This window comes from Platichthys flesus, chromosome 16 (assembly GCF_949316205.1).
Source record: "Platichthys flesus chromosome 16, fPlaFle2.1, whole genome shotgun sequence".
NCBI classification, from domain to species: domain Eukaryota; kingdom Metazoa; phylum Chordata; class Actinopteri; order Pleuronectiformes; family Pleuronectidae; genus Platichthys; species Platichthys flesus.
Window position 1 is genome coordinate 21,422,817 of NC_084960.1, and position 22,429 is coordinate 21,445,245.

Below are 22,429 nucleotides of genomic sequence, written 5' to 3' on the forward strand. Positions count from 1 at the left end.
GTTATTTTGACATGTTAGTAATATGAATGCACATAAGATACACAAGATTAAATTGAATTTGATTCTTTACCTCAACATGCTTAAGCTGTGTCTGTGTGGAGTGTAAAAGAGAGGATGATGCTGCTGACTCACAGACTGTGGGTGCTCATGAAAAACTAAATATTAACCTGCTGCTAGATTAAAGTTTGAAATCAGGTCAGCTGATAGAAACACTGAGAAGGATTAGGATCTGCAGTTTGAGGATTCTATGTTTCTAAAAGTATTTTTTGTCTCTGCTACTTGTCACCCTCTGCAGCTGAATCAGTTCACCTTCATCAGAGACACCTTCACAACAGCGGTTGTGAAGAACCTGATTGTTATTCTGTTGTGGCTCATCCTCAGTTACATCCACAGCACCCTGGTTTCCACGTTTTTCAGACATCAGGTAAAAACAACAACACAAACAATAGAACAGAGTCAAAGGGATTTTCTATTCTTCAATCTAAAAATCTGTCTTTGAGATGTACAACATACAGAAACATAAAATCTTCACATTTTAGGAGCTGGAAACACTTAATATGTATATATTTTGTTTAATAAGTGACATAAACCTTTAACTGAGTGTTGAAAGTATTGGCAATTAATCCTATGTAAATTAACTAATCACTTTATCAACCTAAATAAATATAACATATTACTTTAGTATTTTCCCATTTTTCTGTACTTTTAAAAGATACAAATTTCATAGTTTGATCAATATATTACTGGCAGAGTAACTGTTGATGAAAATAAATGTTAGTTGCAGGCCTTTGTGCACTATGTTCAATTCATATTTGATATTGTTGAATTATTTCATTTACACGAAGAGCTGTTGCTGTTTCCCGCACATTTCACCCCCCTCCCTCTTCACTTGTCTTCCTCCAGACCTTTTACGAAGACCCTCGTTATATCCTCTTCATCCACATGGTGATAAACGACGCCATCCAGCTGACCGTCACCGTCACACTTTTTGTCTCAAGCTACATCTTCTACAAGATCAACGTCTCTTTCTGCTGCCTCCTCATCCTGATGGCCGTCTTCACCACCAGGAACACCCCGGTCAACTTAGCTGGCATGGCAATTGAGCGCTACATTGCCATTTGCAAACCTTTGCGCCACTTGCAGATCTGCACAGTGAGAAAAACGTACATGGTCATTGGGGTGATTTGGTTTCTGTGCGTGGCTCCAGATATCACAGACCTGTTTGTGGTTCTGGCCACTGAATCCCTGAGCTTCTTTCACGGGTCGGTGTTGTGTATACGCCAGAACCTGTTCAAAGACCCGATCCTTGTGTATAAAAGACAAGCGTTTGACATCATCTATTTCTCCTTTGTGTTTCTGACTCTGATCTTCACCTACTTCCGAATACTGTTTGCAGCGAGAGCCATGGCCACAGAGAAGATGTCGGCGCAGAAAGCCAGGAACACCATCCTGCTCCATGGCCTCCAGCTGTCCATGTGCCTGCTCTCCTACATTTCCCCAAATGTGGAGCTTGTTCTGCATCTCATCTTCCCCGGTCGAATCCGGGAGATCAGATTTGCAAACTACCTCATCGTCTACATCCTGCCGCGTTTCCTGAGCCCCATCATTTATGGCGTGAGAGACAAAAAGTTCAGGAAGTACTTCAAGATGTACCTTCTGAGCAACAGGTGCTGGGAGAAGCTGAATAAAGTGACACCAAAGCACTAATTATTATTATATAGCAATAAAAAGGGAATTTTGTCATACTGAATCAAACATGGCCACACTGTTGAATCACACCCTCTGGTTTTTAAATGGCTTCATTAAAAATGTAAAATTAACAATGATGTTGATATATACATTAAAGCAAAACATGTCTGACTGAGAGGCCTGAGTCCCCGCCTCCCAATTTATAGCCTCCACCAAGCAGTCCAATGACAGGGAAGGTCACTCGCTGAGTCAGTCGTTTTTCTTCCAACTGACAAATGCTGATGAAAACACAACCTCCATTGGCCTAGAGAATAACAGCTTGAGGTGTTAATGCAAAACATTACCATGTCACAGTGAAGACGACCTTTAGTGACCTTGCGCCAAATATAGAGTATTCATGAAAATGGGAAGGAGAACATACCCAAAGCCTGTGGTCCTGTCTGCTGCCGGCACAGAGGCACAAAGAAGAAATAAATTAATATGAACTTATTAATACATCAAAGGAAAAAGCTATGGAAAACGTTACGTCTTGTCAACATAAACCATATGCCAGACGTAGTTTGTGGAACAAGTCAATCAATCAATCAATCAATCACACTAGTGTGACACAAGTCACACTAAACAAGGAGTTAGTAGAGAAACACTCAAACCATCATGAAGAGCCAACAGACGACTGTAGTCAAGTATTGACGAGACACCTGGTTCAGGAGAACTCGTCTGAAAGACAACTGGTTATAGGGAGACTGGACTACATCGGCCTTCTGCCACATTGCGACAGGTTTATTGTTATTAACAGCAAACATGTGAACGTCCTGGTCTCTCCTCTTTAGTTTAAACCATGTCAACAAGGAGAGAATCGATCAAAAATACAAACTAGACAATTCTAAGGAAGTACAGTTCTCTATGATGATGTCAATTAATACATCCTCCGTTTATATAAGTACAGAACGGTTAAATTTAGGACAGCTATTTAACTAATGTGAGGCTAACATTAGCAAAACTGTCACTTACACTAAAGTTAAACAGAAGTTATCAGGCTAAGTTAGCGTCCATCACTGGACACAGTTTAGTGCAGAACCTGACATATAAATCATATACAGTTTAGTGAAAGTTAAATAACCACACTAACCAGCTGTGGTGACGTTACCTGAATGTGCTGAATTCTTGAACATTTAAGAAAAATGGAACTGGATTTAACAGATATGGTTTGATTTTGTATTTATATAGCGCTTTTCTAGTCTAGATGACCACTCAAAGCGCTTTACAGTACAGTTTTACAATCACCCATTCACACACACATTCATACAGTGCATCTATTCGCAGCACTTTGTTCTTCTATTGGGGGCCATTCGGGGTTCAGCATCTTGCCCAAGGACACTGGGGCATTCAGATGGGTCAGACTTGGGATCGAACCGCCGACCTTCAGGATGGAGGACGACCACGCTACCCCTCAGCCACAGCTGCCGATATGAACCTGAGTATCTGATGAGAGGCGAGTGATCACTATGTTCACTCTGCTGCTGAGCTCAGAATGAAGATGAGCTTCACTGAATGGAAAAACCATCAAGAGCTCAGGTTATCTTCAGAGTAGGATAGAAAGGAGGGTTAATTTTGAAGTGAGAAAGATGAGGATAATAACCTGGGGCCGGTTTTTCAAAAATAATCTGATCGGATTACGGCTATCGGATTGGATCAAATCTTGAAAATGGGTATTTCAAAAGGAAAAATGGATTCAGAAATTGGATTGGATCACGTTATTAGGGCCCGAGCACCGAATGGTGAGAGGCCCTATTGAATCTGTAAGGATTTTTATTATTAGGGCCCGAGCACCGAATGGTGAGAGGCCCTATTGAATCTGTAAGGATTTTTATTATTATTATTAGGGCCCGAGCACCGAATGGTGAGAGGCCCTATTGAATCTGTAAGGATTTTTATTATTAGGGCCCGAGCACCGAAATCGGTGGGAGGCCCTATTGAAATTGAAATGATTATTATTATTATTAGGGCCCGAGCACCGAAATCGGTGGGAGGCCCTATTGAAATTGAAATGATTATTATTATTATTATTATTATTATTTTTCTTAGCTTAAATGAATTGGCTTTTTGAGGGCTTTAATGTGCTCAAAAAGTTGTAGGAGTTTGCAGTAAATTCGAAGGCGGCGTAAAATTACGTATTCTGGAGTATTTTGAAAAGGGCGTGGCAAAATGGCTCAAGAGCGCCACCTACGGAAAAGCCCCTCATTTAGCATTCACCGATCCTCAAAAAAAACAAAGATTATTGTGTATCATGACTAGATGCACAAAAAAGTCCATCAGTGCATTATGAATAACGCAACAGGAAGCCCGCCAGTTTGACTTTAGTGGCCATTTTGGTCATATTCCATATTTTTTCTTTGATGTACTTGTCGTACAGCTTTCATCAGATCAACTTCAAATTTAGACGATCGTCATCACAACAAATTGGAGATCTAAAGTTATTGAAGGATTACGTTTTAGCAAAACCGTCTGACCGTGGTGTGGCGTTAAAGTTTGATGAAACGCCATCAAAACACAAGCTTCCATATTTCAGACATATTTTGTCCAATTGAGTCCAAACTAGACACATTCGACAAGAGTCGCCACCAGAAGACATGGGTGCAGAAATTGTGACTTACAATCACAGCGCCCCCTGGTGGTAACGCGAAATGTCTTATTTTGGTACGTGTTATGTTTTTATGTACTACTCAGACAGCTTTCATCAGATCAACTTAAAAATTAGATGAGACTCTACAAAACAAGATGAAGATCTAAAGTTATCAGAATTTAAACTTTTCATCATACCGTGTGACCGTGGTGAGGTCTCAAAGTTCGACTAAACGCCAATATAAGCGAGCTTCTGTAACTTAGACATATTTTGTCCAATCGACTCCAAACTACACATATAAGACAAGAGTCGCGACCGGAAGACATCTACCTAGAAATCATGACTTAAAAGGAAAGCGCCCCCTGGTGGCATCAGGAAATGTCTTGTTTTGGTCATCTTACTCTTTGATGTATTTCCCTCCAGCCACTTTACTAAACCATGTCAAACTGTGTCAAATTGGTCTCAAGATATTGATAATGTAGGCATAACATTATTGTGACTTTTCATCATGCAGATTGTTAATGGCGTGGCATCAAAGTTCATCAGCTCACCATGACCTATGAAACCCATTTTAACAGAGTTACCCTGAACGCAGCATGAGACCGCTTTCGGTTTGTTACGTCTCACACTTGGATGTATTTCTCCTCATTCACTTTGCTAAACCATGTCAAACTGTGTCACATGGGTCTCAATATATTGATAATGTAGGCATAACATTGCTGTGAGTTTTCATCATGCGGATTATTCATAGCTTTGCAGCAGACTTCTTCAACTCGCCATGACAAACGAAGCTGCATTTAACACAGCTGCAAGTGAACGCCTCATGAGTTACGTCGTCACAAGCTGCGGAGCTGTGTATCACGAAGAACCGGAGAACGGTTGGCGAGTCTGGATGAGAGGACGGCGGCGGAGTAACTGTGGACGTTGTTCGCTCAGCAGGTTAGAGTGTGGGACTCAAAGGTTTTTGTCCCCTCTCCCGTTGTGTCTTTTCCTGTGTGAACTCTGCCGCTCTCAACAGCAGCACTGGCTATGAGCTAGCTCCTGCTAGCTCCGACGAAGCATCTCTCAACTGCTACGTAAGTTAAACGGACACTTCTGACTGACTGTGATGATAAGCAAAAGAGACACTGTGGATGTGTGATGTGTTGTACTGCATTTGTTTGATCTGTTTACTAATACTAGCTCTAATAAATACTGTATAAATTATATTTTGCTCCTGAATTGAACTGTGTTAAAGGGGTTCACATGGAAAATATATGTTCAATTATGTAAAGGGTGATTTTTGTTACTATTATACTAATGGAGATTTAGCACTTGCTACACATTGTAAGAGCAGCTGTTCAAAGGAGCACTACGTCTTTTAAGGCTCTTTATTCAGAGTCACGGTGTTGATGTCCTGTCACGTGTTACAGTGAAAAATAACCGTGTCTCCCACCTTCAGTATTTAAATCGTTAATCTCAGACAGACTTCACTGAATTCTTTTGTTAAATATGAGTAAGTCATAGCCTTGTACCTTTACTACAACAGACAGTGTCATACAGAGTTGTGGGCTTATATGCACTACCTATTTCCTAATCTGAAATGATTATGCTCTGATTAACTTTGAACTAATATTTTATTTTTACCATTTAAAAGTCTGTTAATTACTTAACCTGGCCCATGTATGACTTTACATATCTGTGTATTGGTTTCATGTTCCTCTAGAAGGTCCAACTTGACACACAACTTGAATCCAACCAGACTGAACACTGACTCCAGGTACAGACCTGATTTCATTACTTAAAAACAATCAAAGTATTGCACATAATACATAATGTATTAAATTATAATGCAATACTTTTAATGTGAAATAGCTCCATTAAAAACATTCATTGTCATGGTAGTGCACGTTTTAATCCAAAAGCATATTCAAATACACAGTTGAATATCCACAGAAAATAAGATTACACACTTTGTTCATATGTAACTCTTCCTCTACAATAATGACGATCACTTTCATGTTTCCTATCATTTTATTAGGGACAGACGAGCCTGAAGGACACAGCTGTGATGACCATGTTCTGTCTCTTATGGCAAAGCAGAAATATAAAACACTGGGTTCTTATCTAAAGTGTATCAAATCAGATCTCCACCATGTTGCTGCTGAGGACATCAGGTGCTGCAGTTCTTCATCTATGAAGAGAAAAAACGCACTGTTAAAGAATGTTTTGTGTTGTGTATAAAGCACAACAGATTTCAGATAGAACTGTTGTACTGTGGTCTTGGTTTATATCCTCATGGTGAAATGTACATATTTTAAGTCCCTTCTGATAAAAGTGCTGAAAGAAATACAACATTGTACAAATACATAAAATGTCTTTCTACCTCATCAGTACTATTCAAGGTGATAATCTCCCACAGACCTATTGATAACAGTCCAAATCAAGTCTTTCCACTTCTCTCAGTGTGAAAACATAATTCTATAATTAATTTGAGAACTGTTTACAACACTGATGTGTGGAGATTAAAATCATACCTAAACTGTCTAATTCACTGTAAAACTCCATGACATTCGCAGGCCATCTGTAGTTAAGGGAGCAACGCATGGAGTGATGTGTAGATTACTAGTTTGATGATGCATGAGGAGAGGCGGTGGTCGAGTGGCAGAAACTTGGACTATGGGCAGAGAAGGTCTCTGGTTCGTCTTTGGTTCGACTCCATGGAGAGACAACAAAAGTCGAACCTGGATTGATCTGTCCAAAAATCCAAGAGTCTCCCTACCCTCTCTAGTGCCCATGAGCAAGGCACCTCACTCCCCCAACATCTGCTCCCCCGAGCGCCGTACATGGTCGCTCACTGCTCTGTGTGTCCTGCACCAGATGGGTAAAAAGCAGCGATTAAATTTCCCTACCTGCATGAGTGTGCCTTTGCATGTCTGTGCATGTGTTTGGGATGAATAAATGGATTTTAATCTTAATCTTTTAATCTTAATCAGTTGTCTTCCAGTTGACCAGCATGAAGCTGCAGATCTCCACCATGTTGCTGCTGGGGACATCAGGAGCTGCATTAATGAGGAGCAGAAGCGTACTGTTATGAATGTTTTGTGTTGTTTATGAAGCACTACTTATTTCAGCTAGAACCGATGTACTAGGGTCTGGGTTTGTATCCTAATGGTTAAATGCACATACTTTAAATCGCTTTTGATAAAACGTGACAAAGAAATACAACATTGTACACATAGATAAAATGTCTTTCTACCTCATCTGTAATATTCAAGGTGATGATCTCCCACAGAGCTGTTGATAACAGTCCACATCAAGTCTCTCCACTTCCCTCAGTGTGAAAACATAATTATATAATTAATTGGAGAAGTGTTTACAACACTGATGTGTGGACATTATAATGTTATCACTACTGTCTAATTCACTCTACAACTCCATGACAGACTAAATAAACGATGTGAAAATAGTAATGGCGGATGTACCATCCTGTATCAGAATATTGGTGAAACAGTTACTATCACATGAAACGTACACGTGTAGCGTATTGATAGTAACTCATTAAAAAAAATAATGTCACAACCAAAACAAGACTGTGGAGTTATCTTGCTTCAATCTGTTCATTAGACGTGATAAATAAACGGTAACTTTTATAACAATTACATATTACAAAAAACTTGAGGCATGTAAGCATATGATGATAGATAAAGCAATAGGTTATGTTGGATAGTTTCAAGGTTACTTACCTCTAGTTCAGCACCAGCGGCTGGCCAGAAGAAGTGGAGCGATCTTCCTTGCCGCACAGGGCAAACGCAGGCAATGTGGAGACGAGCGCTTGGTCATCGAACGTTCTCTCTTCCCCGACCGCAACAGACTTGAAATTGCCTGTGCTCGGGCCCGTTAGTGCTACAACGTAGCCCTAGTTATTATTATTATTTTTCTTAGCTTAAATGAATTGGCTTTTTGAGGGCTTTAATGTGCTCAAAAAGTTGTAGGAGTTTGCAGTAAATTCGAAGGCGGCGTAAAATTACGTATTCTGGAGTATTTTGAAAAGGGCGTGGCAAAATGGCTAAAGAGCGCCACCTACGGAAAAGCCCCTCATTTAGCATTCACCGATCCTCAAAAAAAACAAAGATTATTGTGTATCATGACTAGATGCACAAAAAAGTCCATCAGTGCATTATGAATAACGCAACAGGAAGCCCGCCAGTTTGACTTTAGTGGCCATTTTGGTCATATTCCATATTTTTTCTTTGATGTACTTGTCGTACAGCTTTCATCAGATCAACTTCAAATTTAGACGATCGTCATCACAACAAATTGGAGATCTAAAGTTATTGAAGGATTACGTTTTAGCAAAACCGTCTGACCGTGGTGTGGCGTTAAAGTTTGATTAAACGCCATCAAAACACGGGCTTCTATATCTCAGACTTATTTTGTCCTATCGAGTCCAAACTACACACATAAGACAAGAGTAGAGATATGAAGACATCTATACAGAAATCGTGACTTAAAGTGACAGCGCCCCCTGGTGACAGCAGGAAAAGTCTTGTTTTTGTCACGTTTTATGTTTTTATATACTAGTCGTACAGCTTTTATCAAATCAACTTAATATTTAGACGACTGTCATCACAACAAAATGAAGATCTAAAGTTATTGAAAGATCGACTTTTCGTCAAACCGTGTGATTGTGGCGTGGCGCTAAAGTTTGATGAGACTTCGGTGAAACGCACTAAAACACGAGCTTCTGTATCTTGGACATATTTTGTCTAATCAAGTCCAAACTAGACACATAAGACAATAGTTGCGATATGAAGACATCTATACAGAAATCGTGACTTAAAATGACAGCGCCCCCTGGTGGCAGCAGGAAATGTATAGCTGACACTCTGATGTATTCCTGCTCATCCAATATGCAAAACCATGTCAAACTTTGTTTAATGGGTCTCAAGACATTGATAATGTAGCCATAAGATTATTGTGACTTTTTATCATGCGGTTTATTAATGGCATGGCTTGAAAGTTCATCAGCTCGTCGGAGAGAGTCCCATTGAATCCCATGTTAAAATGCCCAATTTTAGAGTAGAATTAAACCTGTTTACAGCATTATTCAAACTTTGGTTTTAGTCTCAATCGCTATGTTCTTCCTTCATTAAAACTCTGAGGGGGTGAACTTTTTCGTAACTACCTCTATATCGCTATAATAAGCGATATAGTGGTTTGAAATTTACGTGACGTCACAGTGAGCTGCGCCCTCCCTTCTCCTTACTTTTTCCTGTGTCATTGAACACAACTCGAGACTTTCGAAACCTCCCACTCAGTATCGGATGAATAACACAGTTTGATGTTTTGCTTGTTCTGCTGACGGACACGTTAAAGACGTCTGCGCTCCCGTTTCTGTGGTAAGTCAAGCTCAGTATTTTATTTAGATGTGTAGAAGTGATTCGCAGGGTGTTTTAGTACCATGCATTCGAGCTAACGTCCGTTAGCATGGAGGCTAAATACGAACTCCGATCTGGGGCATTAACTCCTGTTTAATGCGAACGGCACTATTACCGACACACACCGATATGAACCGACATGAGTAGGTCCGCCCAGCAGTGGCATGCGTTAGTTTATGAGGTTAAATCTGAGACAGGAGACTGTGTGTGTCCGGTGAATTAGCTCCATCAGGATATCTATTGCTATAAAATGGTTTCACTCGCCAAGGCATTTGACTTGACAATGTTACACAGTTAGTTATTCTACTGAAACAGACTTACAGTGATCAATTGAAACGTGCGTATTTAAAGTCACATCTGTATTTTAAGAGCAGATGTTTAAAGGGGAATTCAACTTCCAAAGCTCTTTATTCAGAGTATTGTCATGATGTCTTACAGAGAAAGCTAAACGTTCTGCTGCCTGCACTGTTTACATTGTAATCTCAGGCAGATTTCACTGAATTGTTCTGTTAAATATAAATAAATTATAGCCTTGTATCTTTATTAGAACAGACAGTGTAATAGAGAATTTGATGCTGATGTACACTAACTATTTCCTAAGCTGAAATGATTATGATCTGTTTAACTTTGAAGTAATACACTTCCTTTTTTACCATTTAAAGTGTGTTAAGGACTTAACCTGGCACATGTATGACTTTACACATTTGTATATTTATGTTGAAATTTTCTCTAGCATGTCCAGCATGAGACAACTGGAATTCAACCACATTGAACACCGACTTCAGGTACAGACCTCTTTTCATTAATTACAAACAACCATGGCAAAGTACTGCACATAATACATTGTGTATTAAATAATATATGCAATACTTTGAATGTGAAATAACTCCATACTGTACATTCATTGTCATGGTAGTGCACGTTTTAATCCAAAAGCATATTCAAATACACAGTTGAATATCCACAGAAAATAAGATTACACACTTTGTTCATATGTAACTCTTCCTCTACAATAATGACGATCACTTTCATGTTTCCTATCATTTTATTAGGGACAGACGAGCCTGAAGGACACAGCTGTGATGACCATGTTCTGTCTCTTATGGCAAAGCAGAAATATAAAACACTGGGTTCTTATCTAAAGTGTATCAAATCAGATCTCCACCATGTTGCTGCTGAGGACATCAGGTGCTGCAGTTCTTCATCTATGAAGAGAAAAAACGCACTGTTAAAGAATGTTTTGTGTTGTGTATAAAGCACAACAGATTTCTGATAGAACTGTTGTACTGTGGTCTTGGTTTATATCCTCATGGTGAAATGTACATATTTTAAGTCCCTTCTGATAAAAGTGCTGAAAGAAATACAACATTGTACAAATACATAAAATGTCTTTCTACCTCATCAGTACTATTCAAGGTGATAATCTCCCACAGACCTATTGATAACAGTCCAAATCAAGTCTTTCCACTTCTCTCAGTGTGAAAACATAATTCTATAATTAATTTGAGAACTGTTTACAACACTGATGTGTGGAGATTAAAATCATACCTAAACTGTCTAATTCACTGTAAAACTCCATGACATTCGCAGGCCATCTGTAGTTAAGGGAGCAACGCATGGAATGATGTGTAGATTACTAGTTTGATGATGCATGAGGAGAGGCGGTGGTCGAGTGGCAGAAACTTGGACTATGGGCAGAGAAGGTCTCTGGTTCGTCTTTGGTTCGACTCCATGGAGAGACAACAAAAGTCGAACCTGGATTGATCTGTCCAAAAATCCAAGAGTCTCCCTACCCTCTCTAGTGCCCATGAGCAAGGCACCTCACTCCCCCAACATCTGCTCCCCCGAGCGCCGTACATGGTCGCTCACTGCTCTGTGTGTCCTGCACCAGATGGGTAAAAAGCAGCGATTAAATTTCCCTACCTGCATGAGTGTGCCTTTGCATGTCTGTGCATGTGTTTGGGATGAATAAATGGATTTTAATCTTAATCTTTTAATCTTAATCAGTTGTCTTCCAGTTGACCAGCATGAAGCTGCAGATCTCCACCATGTTGCTGCTGGGGACATCAGGAGCTGCATTAATGAGGAGCAGAAGCGTACTGTTATGAATGTTTTGTGTTGTTTATGAAGCACTACTTATTTCAGCTAGAACCGATGTACTAGGGTCTGGGTTTGTATCCTAATGGTTAAATGCACATACTTTAAATCGCTTTTGATAAAACGTGACAAAGAAATACAACATTGTACACATAGATAAAATGTCTTTCTACCTCATCTGTAATATTCAAGGTGATGATCTCCCACAGAGCTGTTGATAACAGTCCACATCAAGTCTCTCCACTTCCCTCAGTGTGAAAACATAATTATATAATTAATTGGAGAAGTGTTTACAACACTGATGTGTGGACATTATAATGTTATCACTACTGTCTAATTCACTCTACAACTCCATGACAGACTAAATAAACAATGTGAAAATAGTAATGGCGGATATACCATCCTGTATCAGAATATTGGTGAAACAGTTACTATCACATGAAACGTAAACGTGTAGCGTATTGATAGTAACTCATTAAAAAAAATAATGTCAAAACCAAAACAAGACTGTCGAGTTATCTTGCTTCAATCTGTTCATTAGACGTGATAAATAAACGGTAACTTTTATAACAATTACATATTACAAAAAACTTGAGGCATGTAAGCATATGATGATAGATAAAGCAATAGGTTATGTTGGATAGTTTCAAGGTTACTTACCTCTAGTTCAGCACCAGCGGCTGGCCAGAAGAAGTGGAGCGATCTTCCTTGCCGCACAGGGCAAACGCAGGCAATGTGGAGACGAGCGCTTGGTCATCGAACGTTCTCTCTTCCCCGACCGCAACAGACTTGAAATTGCCTGTGCTCGGGCCCGTTAGTGCTACAACGTAGCCCTAGTTATTATTATTATTATTATTATTAGGGCCCGAGCACCGAATGGTGAGAGGCCCTATTGAATCTGTAAGGATTTTTATTATTATTATTAGGGCCCGAGCACCGAAATCGGTGAGAGGACCTATTGAAATTGAAAAGATTATTATTAGGGCCCGAGCACCGAAATCGGTGGGAGGCCCTATTGAAATTGAAATGATTATTATTATTATTATTATTATTTTTCTTAGCTTAAATGAATTGGCTTTTTGAGGGCTTTAATGTGCTCAAAAAGTTGTAGGAGTTTGCAGTAAATTCGAAGGCGGCGTAAAATTACGTATTCTGGAGTATTTTGAAAAGGGCGTGGCAAAATGGCTCAAGAGCGCCACCTACGGAAAAGCCCCTCATTTAGCATTCACCGATCCTCAAAAAAAACAAAGATTATTGTGTATCATGACTAGATGCACAAAAAAGTCCATCAGTGCATTATGAATAACGCAACAGGAAGCCCGCCAGTTTGACTTTAGTGGCCATTTTGGTCATATTCCATATTTTTTCTTTGATGTACTTGTCGTACAGCTTTCATCAGATCAACTTCAAATTTAGACGATCGTCATCACAACAAATTGGAGATCTAAAGTTATTGAAGGATTACGTTTTAGCAAAACCGTCTGACCGTGGTGTGGCGTTAAAGTTTGATGAAACGCCATCAAAACACAAGCTTCCATATTTCAGACATATTTTGTCCAATTGAGTCCAAACTAGACACATTCGACAAGAGTCGCCACCAGAAGACATGGGTGCAGAAATTGTGACTTACAATCACAGCGCCCCCTGGTGGTAACACGAAATGTCTTGTTTTGGTACGTGTTATGTTTTTATGTACTACTCAGACAGCTTTCATCAGATCAACTTAAAAATTAGATGAGACTCTACAAAACAAGATGAAGATCTAAAGTTATCAGAATTTAAACTTTTCATCATACCGTGTGACCGTGGTGAGGTCTCAAAGTTCGACTAAACGCCAATATAAGCGAGCTTCTGTAACTTAGACATATTTTGTCCAATCGACTCCAAACTACACATATAAGACAAGAGTCGCGACCGGAAGACATCTACCTAGAAATCATGACTTAAAAGGAAAGCGCCCCCTGGTGGCATCAGGAAATGTCTTGTTTTGGTCATCTTACTCTTTGATGTATTTCCCTCCAGCCACTTTACTAAACCATGTCAAACTGTGTCAAATTGGTCTCAAGATATTGATAATGTAGGCATAACATTATTGTGACTTTTCATCATGCAGATTGTTAATGGCGTGGCATCAAAGTTCATCAGCTCACCATGACCAATGAAACTCATTTTAACAGAGTTACCCTGAACGCAGCATGAGACCGCTTTCGGTTTGTTACGTCTCACACTTGGATGTATTTCTCCTCATTCACTTTGCTAAACCATGTCAAACTGTGTCACATGGGTCTCAATATATTGATAATGTAGGCATAACATTGCTGTGAGTTTTCATCATGCGGATTATTCATAGCTTTGCAGCAGACTTCTTCAACTCGCCATGACAAACGAAGCTGCATTTAACACAGCTGCAAGTGAACGCCTCATGAGACTCTGGAAAAAGTTACGTCGTCACAAGCTGCGGAGCTGTGTATCACGAAGAACCGGAGAACGGTTGGCGAGTCTGGATGAGAGGACGGCGGCGGAGTCACTGTGGACGTTGTTCGCTCAGCAGGTTAGAGTGTGGGACGCTCGCAAAGCTTTTTTCCCCCGTCCGTCGTGTCTTTTCCTGTGTGAACTCTGCCGCTCTCAACAGCAGCACTGGCTATGAGCTAGCTCCTGCTAGCTCCAACAACCATCTCTCAACTGCTACGTAAGTTAAACGGACACTTCTGACTGACTGTGATGATAAGCAAAAGAGACACTGTGGATGTGTGATGTGTTGTACTGCATTTGTTTGATCTGTTTACTAATACTAGCTCTAATAAATACTGTATAAATTATATTTTGCTCCTGAATTGAACTGTGTTAAAGGGGTTCACATGGAAAATATATGTTCAATTATGTAAAGGGTGATTTTTGTTACTATTATACTAATGGAGATTTAGCACTTGCTACACATTGTAAGAGCAGCTGTTCAAAGGAGCACTACGTCTTTTAAGGCTCTTTATTCAGAGTCACGGTGTTGATGTCCTGTCACGTGTTACAGTGAAAAATAACCGTGTCTCCCACCTTCAGTATTTAAATCGTTAATCTCAGACAGACTTCACTGAATTCTTTTGTTAAATATGAGTAAGTCATAGCCTTGTAACTTTACTAGAACAGACAGTGTCATACAGAGTTGTGGGCTTATATGCACTACCTATTTCCTAATCTGAAATGATTATGCTCTGATTAACTTTGAACTAATATTTTATTTTTACCATTTAAAAGTCTGTTAATTACTTAACCTGGCCCATGTATGACTTTACATATCTGTGTATTGGTTTCATGTTCCTCTAGAAGGTCCAACTTGACACACAACTTGAATCCAACCAGACTGAACACTGACTCCAGGTACAGACCTGATTTCATTACTTAAAAACAATCAAAGTATTGCACATAATACATAATGTATTAAATTATAATGCAATACTTTTAATGTGAAATAGCTCCATTAAAAACATTCATTGTCATGGTAGTGCACGTTTTAATCCAAAAGCATATTCAAATACACAGTTGAATATCCACAGAAAATAAGATTACACACTTTGTTCATATGCAACTCTTCCTCTACAATAATGACGATCACTTTCATGTTTCCTATCATTTTATTAGGGACAGACGAGCCTGAAGGACACAGCTGTGATGACCATGTTCTGTCTCTTATGGCAAAGCAGAAATATAAAACACTGGGTTCTTATCTAAAGTGTATCAAATCAGATCTCCACCATGTTGCTGCTGAGGACATCAGGTGCTGCAGTTCTTCATCTATGAAGAGAAAAAACGCACTGTTAAAGAATGTTTTGTGTTGTGTATAAAGCACAACAGATTTCAGATAGAACTGTTGTACTGTGGTCTTGGTTTATATCCTCATGGTGAAATGTACATATTTTAAGTCCCTTCTGATAAAAGTGCTGAAAGAAATACAACATTGTACAAATACATAAAATGTCTTTCTACCTCATCAGTACTATTCAAGGTGATAATCTCCCACAGACCTATTGATAACAGTCCAAATCAAGTCTTTCCACTTCTCTCAGTGTGAAAACATAATTCTATAATTAATTTGAGAACTGTTTACAACACTGATGTGTGGAGATTGAAATCATACCTAAACTGTCTAATTCACAGTAAAACTCCATGACATTCGCAGGCCATCTGTAGTTAAGGGAGCAACGCATGGAGTGATGTGTAGATTACTAGTTTGATGATGCATGAGGAGAGGCGGTGGTCGAGTGGCAGAAACTTGGACTATGGGCAGAGAAGGTCTCTGGTTCGTCTTTGGTTCGACTCCATGGAGAGACAACAAAAGTCGAACCTGGATTGATCTGTCCAAAAATCCAAGAGTCTCCCTACCCTCTCTAGTGCCCATGAGCAAGGCACCTCACTCCCCCAACATCTGCTCCCCCGAGCGCCGTACATGGTCGCTCACTGCTCTGTGTGTCCTGCACCAGATGGGTAAAAAGCAGCGATTAAATTTCCCTACCTGCATGAGTGTGCCTTTGCATGTCTGTGCATGTGTTTGGGATGAATAAATGGATTTTAATGTTAATCTTTTAATCTTAATCAGTTGTCTTCCAGTTGACCAGCATGAAGCTGCAGATCTCCACCATGTTGCTGCTGGGGACATCAGGAGCTGCATTAATGAGGAGCAGAAGCGTACTGTTATGAATGTTTTGTGTTGTTTATGAAGCACTACTTATTTCAGCTAGAACCGATGTACTAGGGTCTGGGTTTGTATCCTAATGGTTAAATGCACATACTTTAAATCGCTTTTGATAAAACGTGACAAAGAAATACAACATTGTACACATAGATAAAATGTCTTTCTACCTCATCTGTAATATTCAAGGTGATGATCTCCCACAGAGCTGTTGATAACAGTCCACATCAAGTCTCTCCACTTCCCTCAGTGTGAAAACATAATTATATAATTAATTGGAGAAGTGTTTACAACACTGATGTGTGGACATTATAATGTTATCACTACTGTCTAATTCACTCTACAACTCCAAGACAGACTAAATAAACAATGTGAAAATAGTAATGGCGGATATACCATCCTGTATCAGAATATTGGTGAAACAGTTACTATCACATGAAACGTACACGTGTAGCGTATTGATAGTAACTCATTAAAAAAAATAATGTCACAACCAAAACAAGACTGTCGAGTTATCTTGCTTCAATCTGTTCATTAGACGTGATAAATAAATGGTAACTTTTATAACAATTACATATTACAAAAAACTTGAGGCATGTAAGCATATGATGATAGATAAAGCAATAGGTTATGTTGGATAGTTTCAAGGTTACTTACCTCTAGTTCAGCACCAGCGGCTGGCCAGAAGAAGTGGAGCAATCTTCCTTGCCGCACAGGGCAAACGCAGGCAATGTGGAGACGAGCGCTTGGTCATCGAACGTTCTCTCTTCCCCGACCACAACAGACTTGAAATTGCCTGTGCTCGGGCCCGTTAGTGCTACAACGTAGCCCTAGTTATTATTATTTTTCTTAGCTTAAATGAATTGGCTTTTTGAGGGCTTTAATGTGCTCAAAAAGTTGTAGGAGTTTGCAGTAAATTCGAAGGCGGCGTAAAATTACGTATTCTGGAGTATTTTGAAAAGGGCGTGGCAAAATGGCTCAAGAGCGCCACCTACGGAAAAGCCCCTCATTTAGCATTCACCGATCCTCAAAAAAAAACAAAGATTATTGTGTATCATGACTAGATGCACAAAAAAGTCCATCAGTGCATTATGAATAACGCAACAGGAAGCCCGCCAGTTTGACTTTAGTGGCCATTTTGGTCATATTCCATATTTTTTCTTTGATGTACTTGTCGTACAGCTTTCATCAGATCAACTTCAAATTTAGACGATCGTCATCACAACAAATTGGAGATCTAAAGTTATTGAAGGATTACGTTTTAGCAAAACCGTCTGACCGTGGTGTGGCGTTAAAGTTTGATGAAACGCCATCAAAACACAAGCTTCCATATTTCAGACATATTTTGTCCAATTGAGTCCAAACTAGACACATTCGACAAGAGTCGCCACCAGAAGACATGGGTGCAGAAATTGTGACTTACAATCACAGCGCCCCCTGGTGGTAACGCGAAATGTCTTATTTTGGTACGTGTTATGTTTTTATGTACTACTCAGACAGCTTTCATCAGATCAACTTAAAAATTAGATGAGACTCTACAAAACAAGATGAAGATCTAAAGTTATCAGAATTTAAACTTTTCATCATACCGTGTGACCGTGGTGAGGTCTCAAAGTTCGACTAAACGCCAATATAAGCGAGCTTCTGTAACTTAGACATATTTTGTCCAATCGACTCCAAACTACACATATAAGACAAGAGTCGCGACCGGAAGACATCTACCTAGAAATCATGACTTAAAAGGAAAGCGCCCCCTGGTGGCATCAGGAAATGTCTTGTTTTGGTCATCTTACTCTTTGATGTATTTCCCTCCAGCCACTTTACTAAACCATGTCAAACTGTGTCAAATTGGTCTCAAGATATTGATAATGTAGGCATAACATTATTGTGACTTTTCATCATGCAGATTGTTAATGGCGTGGCATCAAAGTTCATCAGCTCATCATGACCTATAAAACCCATTTTAACAGAGTTACCCTGAACGCAGCATGAGACCGCTTTCGGTTTGTTACGTCTCACACTTGGATGTATTTCTCCTCATTCACTTTGCTAAACCATGTCAAACTGTGTCACATGGGTCTCAATATATTGATAATGTAGGCATAACATTGCTGTGAGTTTTCATCATGCGGATTATTCATAGCTTTGCAGCAGACTTCTTCAACTCGCCATGACAAACGAAGCTGCATTTAACACAGCTGCAAGTGAACGCCTCATGAGTTACGTCGTCACAAGCTGCGGAGCTGTGTATCACGAAGAACCGGAGAACGGTTGGCGAGTCTGGATGAGAGGACGGCGGCGGAGTCACTGTGGACGTTGTTCGCTCAGCAGGTTAGAGTGTGGGACTCAAAGCTTTTTTCCCCCGTCCGTCGTGTCTTTTCCTGTGTGAACTCTGCCGCTCTCAACAGCAGCACTGGCTATGAGCTAGCTCCTGCTACCTCCAACGAAGCATCTCTCAACTGCTACGTAAGTTAAACGGACACTTCTGACTGACTGTGATGATAAGCAAAAGAGACACTGTGGATGTGTGATGTGTTGTACTGCATTTGTTTGATCTGTTTACTAATACTAGCTCTAATAAATACTGTATAAATTATATTTTGCTCCTGAATTGAACTGTGTTAAAGGGGTTCACATGGAAAATATATGTTCAATTATGTAAAGGGTGATTTTTGTTACTATTATACTAATGGAGATTTAGCACTTGCTACACATTGTAAGAGCAGCTGTTCAAAGGAGCACTACGTCTTTTAAGGCTCTTTATTCAGAGTCACGGTGTTGATGTCCTGTCACGTGTTACAGTGAAAAATAACCGTGTCTCCCACCTTCAGTATTTAAATCGTTAATCTCAGACAGACTTCACTGAATTCTTTTGTTAAATATGAGTAAGTCATAGCCTTGTAACTTTACTAGAACAGACAGTGTCATACAGAGTTGTGGGCTTATATGCACTACCTATTTCCTAATCTGAAATGATTATGCTCTGATTAACTTTGAACTAATATTTTATTTTTACCATTTAAAAGTCTGTTAATTACTTAACCTGGCCCATGTATGACTTTACATATCTGTGTATTGGTTTCATGTTCCTCTAGAAGGTCCAACTTGACACACAACTTGAATCCAACCAGACTGAACACTGACTCCAGGTACAGACCTGATTTCATTACTTAAAAACAATCAAAGTATTGCACATAATACATAATGTATTAAATTATAATGCAATACTTTTAATGTGAAATAGCTCCATTAAAAACATTCATTGTCATGGTAGTGCACGTTTTAATCCAAAAGCATATTCAAATACACAGTTGAATATCCACAGAAAATAAGATTACACACTTTGTTCATATGTAACTCTTCCTCTACAATAATGACGATCACTTTCATGTTTCCTATCATTTTATTAGGGACAGACGAGCCTGAAGGACACAGCTGTGATGACCATGTTCTGTCTCTTATGGCAAAGCAGAAATATAAAACACTGGGTTCTTATCTAAAGTGTATCAAATCAGATCCCACCATGTTGCTGCTGAGGACATCAGGTGCTGCAGTTCTTCATCTATGAAGAGAAAAAACGCACTGTTAAAGAATGTTTTGTGTTGTGTATAAAGCACAACAGATTTCAGATAGAACTGTTGTACTGTGGTCTTGGTTTATATCCTCATGGTGAAATGTACATATTTTAAGTCCCTTCTGATAAAAGTGCTGAAAGAAATACAACATTGTACAAATACATAAAATGTCTTTCTACCTCATCAGTACTATTCAAGGTGATAATCTCCCACAGACCTATTGATAACAGTCCAAATCAAGTCTTTCCACTTCTCTCAGTGTGAAAACATAATTCTATAATTAATTTGAGAACTGTTTACAACACTGATGTGTGGAGATTAAAATCATACCTAAACTGTCTAATTCACTGTAAAACTCCATGACATTCGCAGGCCATCTGTAGTTAAGGGAGCAACGCATGGAGTGATGTGTAGATTACTAGTTTGATGATGCATGAGGAGAGGCGGTGGTCGAGTGGCAGAAACTTGGACTATGGGCAGAGAAGGTCTCTGGTTCGTCTTTGGTTCGACTCCATGGAGAGACAACAAAAGTCGCACCTGGATTGATCTGTCCAAAAATCCAAGAGTCTCCCTACCCTCTCTAGTGCCCATGAGCAAGGCACCTCACTCCCCCAACATCTGCTCCCCCGAGTGCCGTACATGGTCGCTCACTGCTCTGTGTGTCCTGCACCAGATGGGTAAAAAGCAGCGATTAAATGTCCCTACCTGCATGAGTGTGCCTTTGCATGTCTGTGCATGTGTTTTGGATGAATACATGGATTTTAATCTTAATCTTTTTATCTTAATCAGTTGTCTTCCAGTTGACCAGCATGAAGCTGCAGATCTCCACCATGTTGCTGCTGGGGACATCAGGAGCTGCATTAATGAGGAGCAGAAGCGTACTGTTATTAATGTTTTGTGTTGTTTATGAAGCACTACTTATTTCAGCTAGAACCGATGTACTAGGGTCTGGGTTTGTATCCTAATGGTTAAATGCACATACTTTAAATCGCTTTTGATAAAACGTGACAAAGAAATACAACATTGTACACATAGATAAAATGTCTTTCTACCTCATCTGTAATATTCAAGGTGATGATCTCCCACAGAGCTGTTGATAACAGTCCACATCAAGTCTCTCCACTTCCCTCAGTGTGAAAACATAATTATATAATTAATTGGAGAAGTGTTTACAACACTGATGTGTGGACATTATAATGTTATCACTACTGTCTAATTCACTCTACAACTCCATGACAGACTAAATAAACGATGTGAAAATAGTAATGGCGGATATACCATCCTGTATCAGAATATTGGTGAAACAGTTACTATCACATGAAACGTACACGTGTAGCGTATTGATAGTAACTCATTAAAAAAAATAATGTCACAACCAAAACAAGACTGTCGAGTTATCTTGCTTCAATCTGTTCATTAGACGTGATAAATAAACGGTAACTTTTATAACAATTACATATTACAAAAAACTTGAGGCATGTAAGCATATGATGATAGATAAAGCAATATGTTATGTTGGATAGTTTCAAGGTTACTTACCTCTAGTTCAGCACCAGCGGCTGGCCAGAAGAAGTGGAGCGATCTTCCTTGCCGCACAGGGCAAACGCAGGCAATGTGGAGACGAGCGCTTGGTCATCGAACGTTCTCTCTTCCCCGACCGCAACAGACTTGAAATTGCCTGTGCTCGGGCCCGTTAGTGCTACAACGTAGCCCTAGTTATTATTATTTTTCTTCGCTCAGTGAATTGGCTTTTTGAGGGCTTTAACGTGCTCAAAAAGTTTCTAAAGTTTACAGTAAATTACAAATGTGCGCAAGTTTACGTTTTCTGAAGTATTTTGAAAAGGGCGTGGCAAAATGGCTCAAGAGCGCCACCTACGGAAAAGCCCCTCATTTAGCATTCACCGATCCTCAAAAAAAACAAAGATTATTGTGTATCATGACTAGATGCACAAAAAAGTCCATCAGTGCATTATGAATAACGCAACAGGAAGCCCGCCAGTTTGACTTTAGTGGCCATTTTGGTCATATTCCATATTTTTTCTTTGATGTACTTGTCGTACAGCTTTCATCAGATCAACTTCAAATTTAGACGATCGTCATCACAACAAATTGGAGATCTAAAGTTATTGAAGGATTACGTTTTAGCAAAACCGTCTGACCGTGGAGTGGCGTTAAAGTTTGATGAAACGCCATCAAAACACAAGCTTCCATATTTCAGACATATTTTGTCCAATTGAGTCCAAACTAGACACATTCGACAAGAGTCGCCACCAGAAGACATGGGTGCAGAAATTGTGACTTACAATCACAGCGCCCCCTGGTGGTAACACGAAATGTCTTGTTT

At 39.5% G+C, this 22,429-nt stretch overlaps 1 protein-coding gene across 1 annotated transcript; it reads left to right on the forward strand.

Moving 5' to 3' along the window:
* Positions 1 to 319: 319 nt before the first annotated feature.
* On the forward strand, positions 320 to 1,707 carry LOC133971015 (odorant receptor 131-2-like). Its single transcript, XM_062408184.1, has 2 exons — positions 320 to 424; positions 904 to 1,707. The coding sequence occupies exon 2, from the start codon at positions 943 to 945 to the stop codon at positions 1,705 to 1,707; it is 765 nt and encodes a 254-aa protein (XP_062264168.1). The 5' UTR covers positions 320 to 424; positions 904 to 942.
* The last annotated feature ends 20,722 nt before the right edge of the window (positions 1,708 to 22,429 follow it).

Coding starts and splice junctions, on each gene's coding strand:
- LOC133971015 (XM_062408184.1), top strand. CDS start 943: ATGGTGATAAACGACGCCATCCAGCTGACCGTCACCGTCACACTTTTT.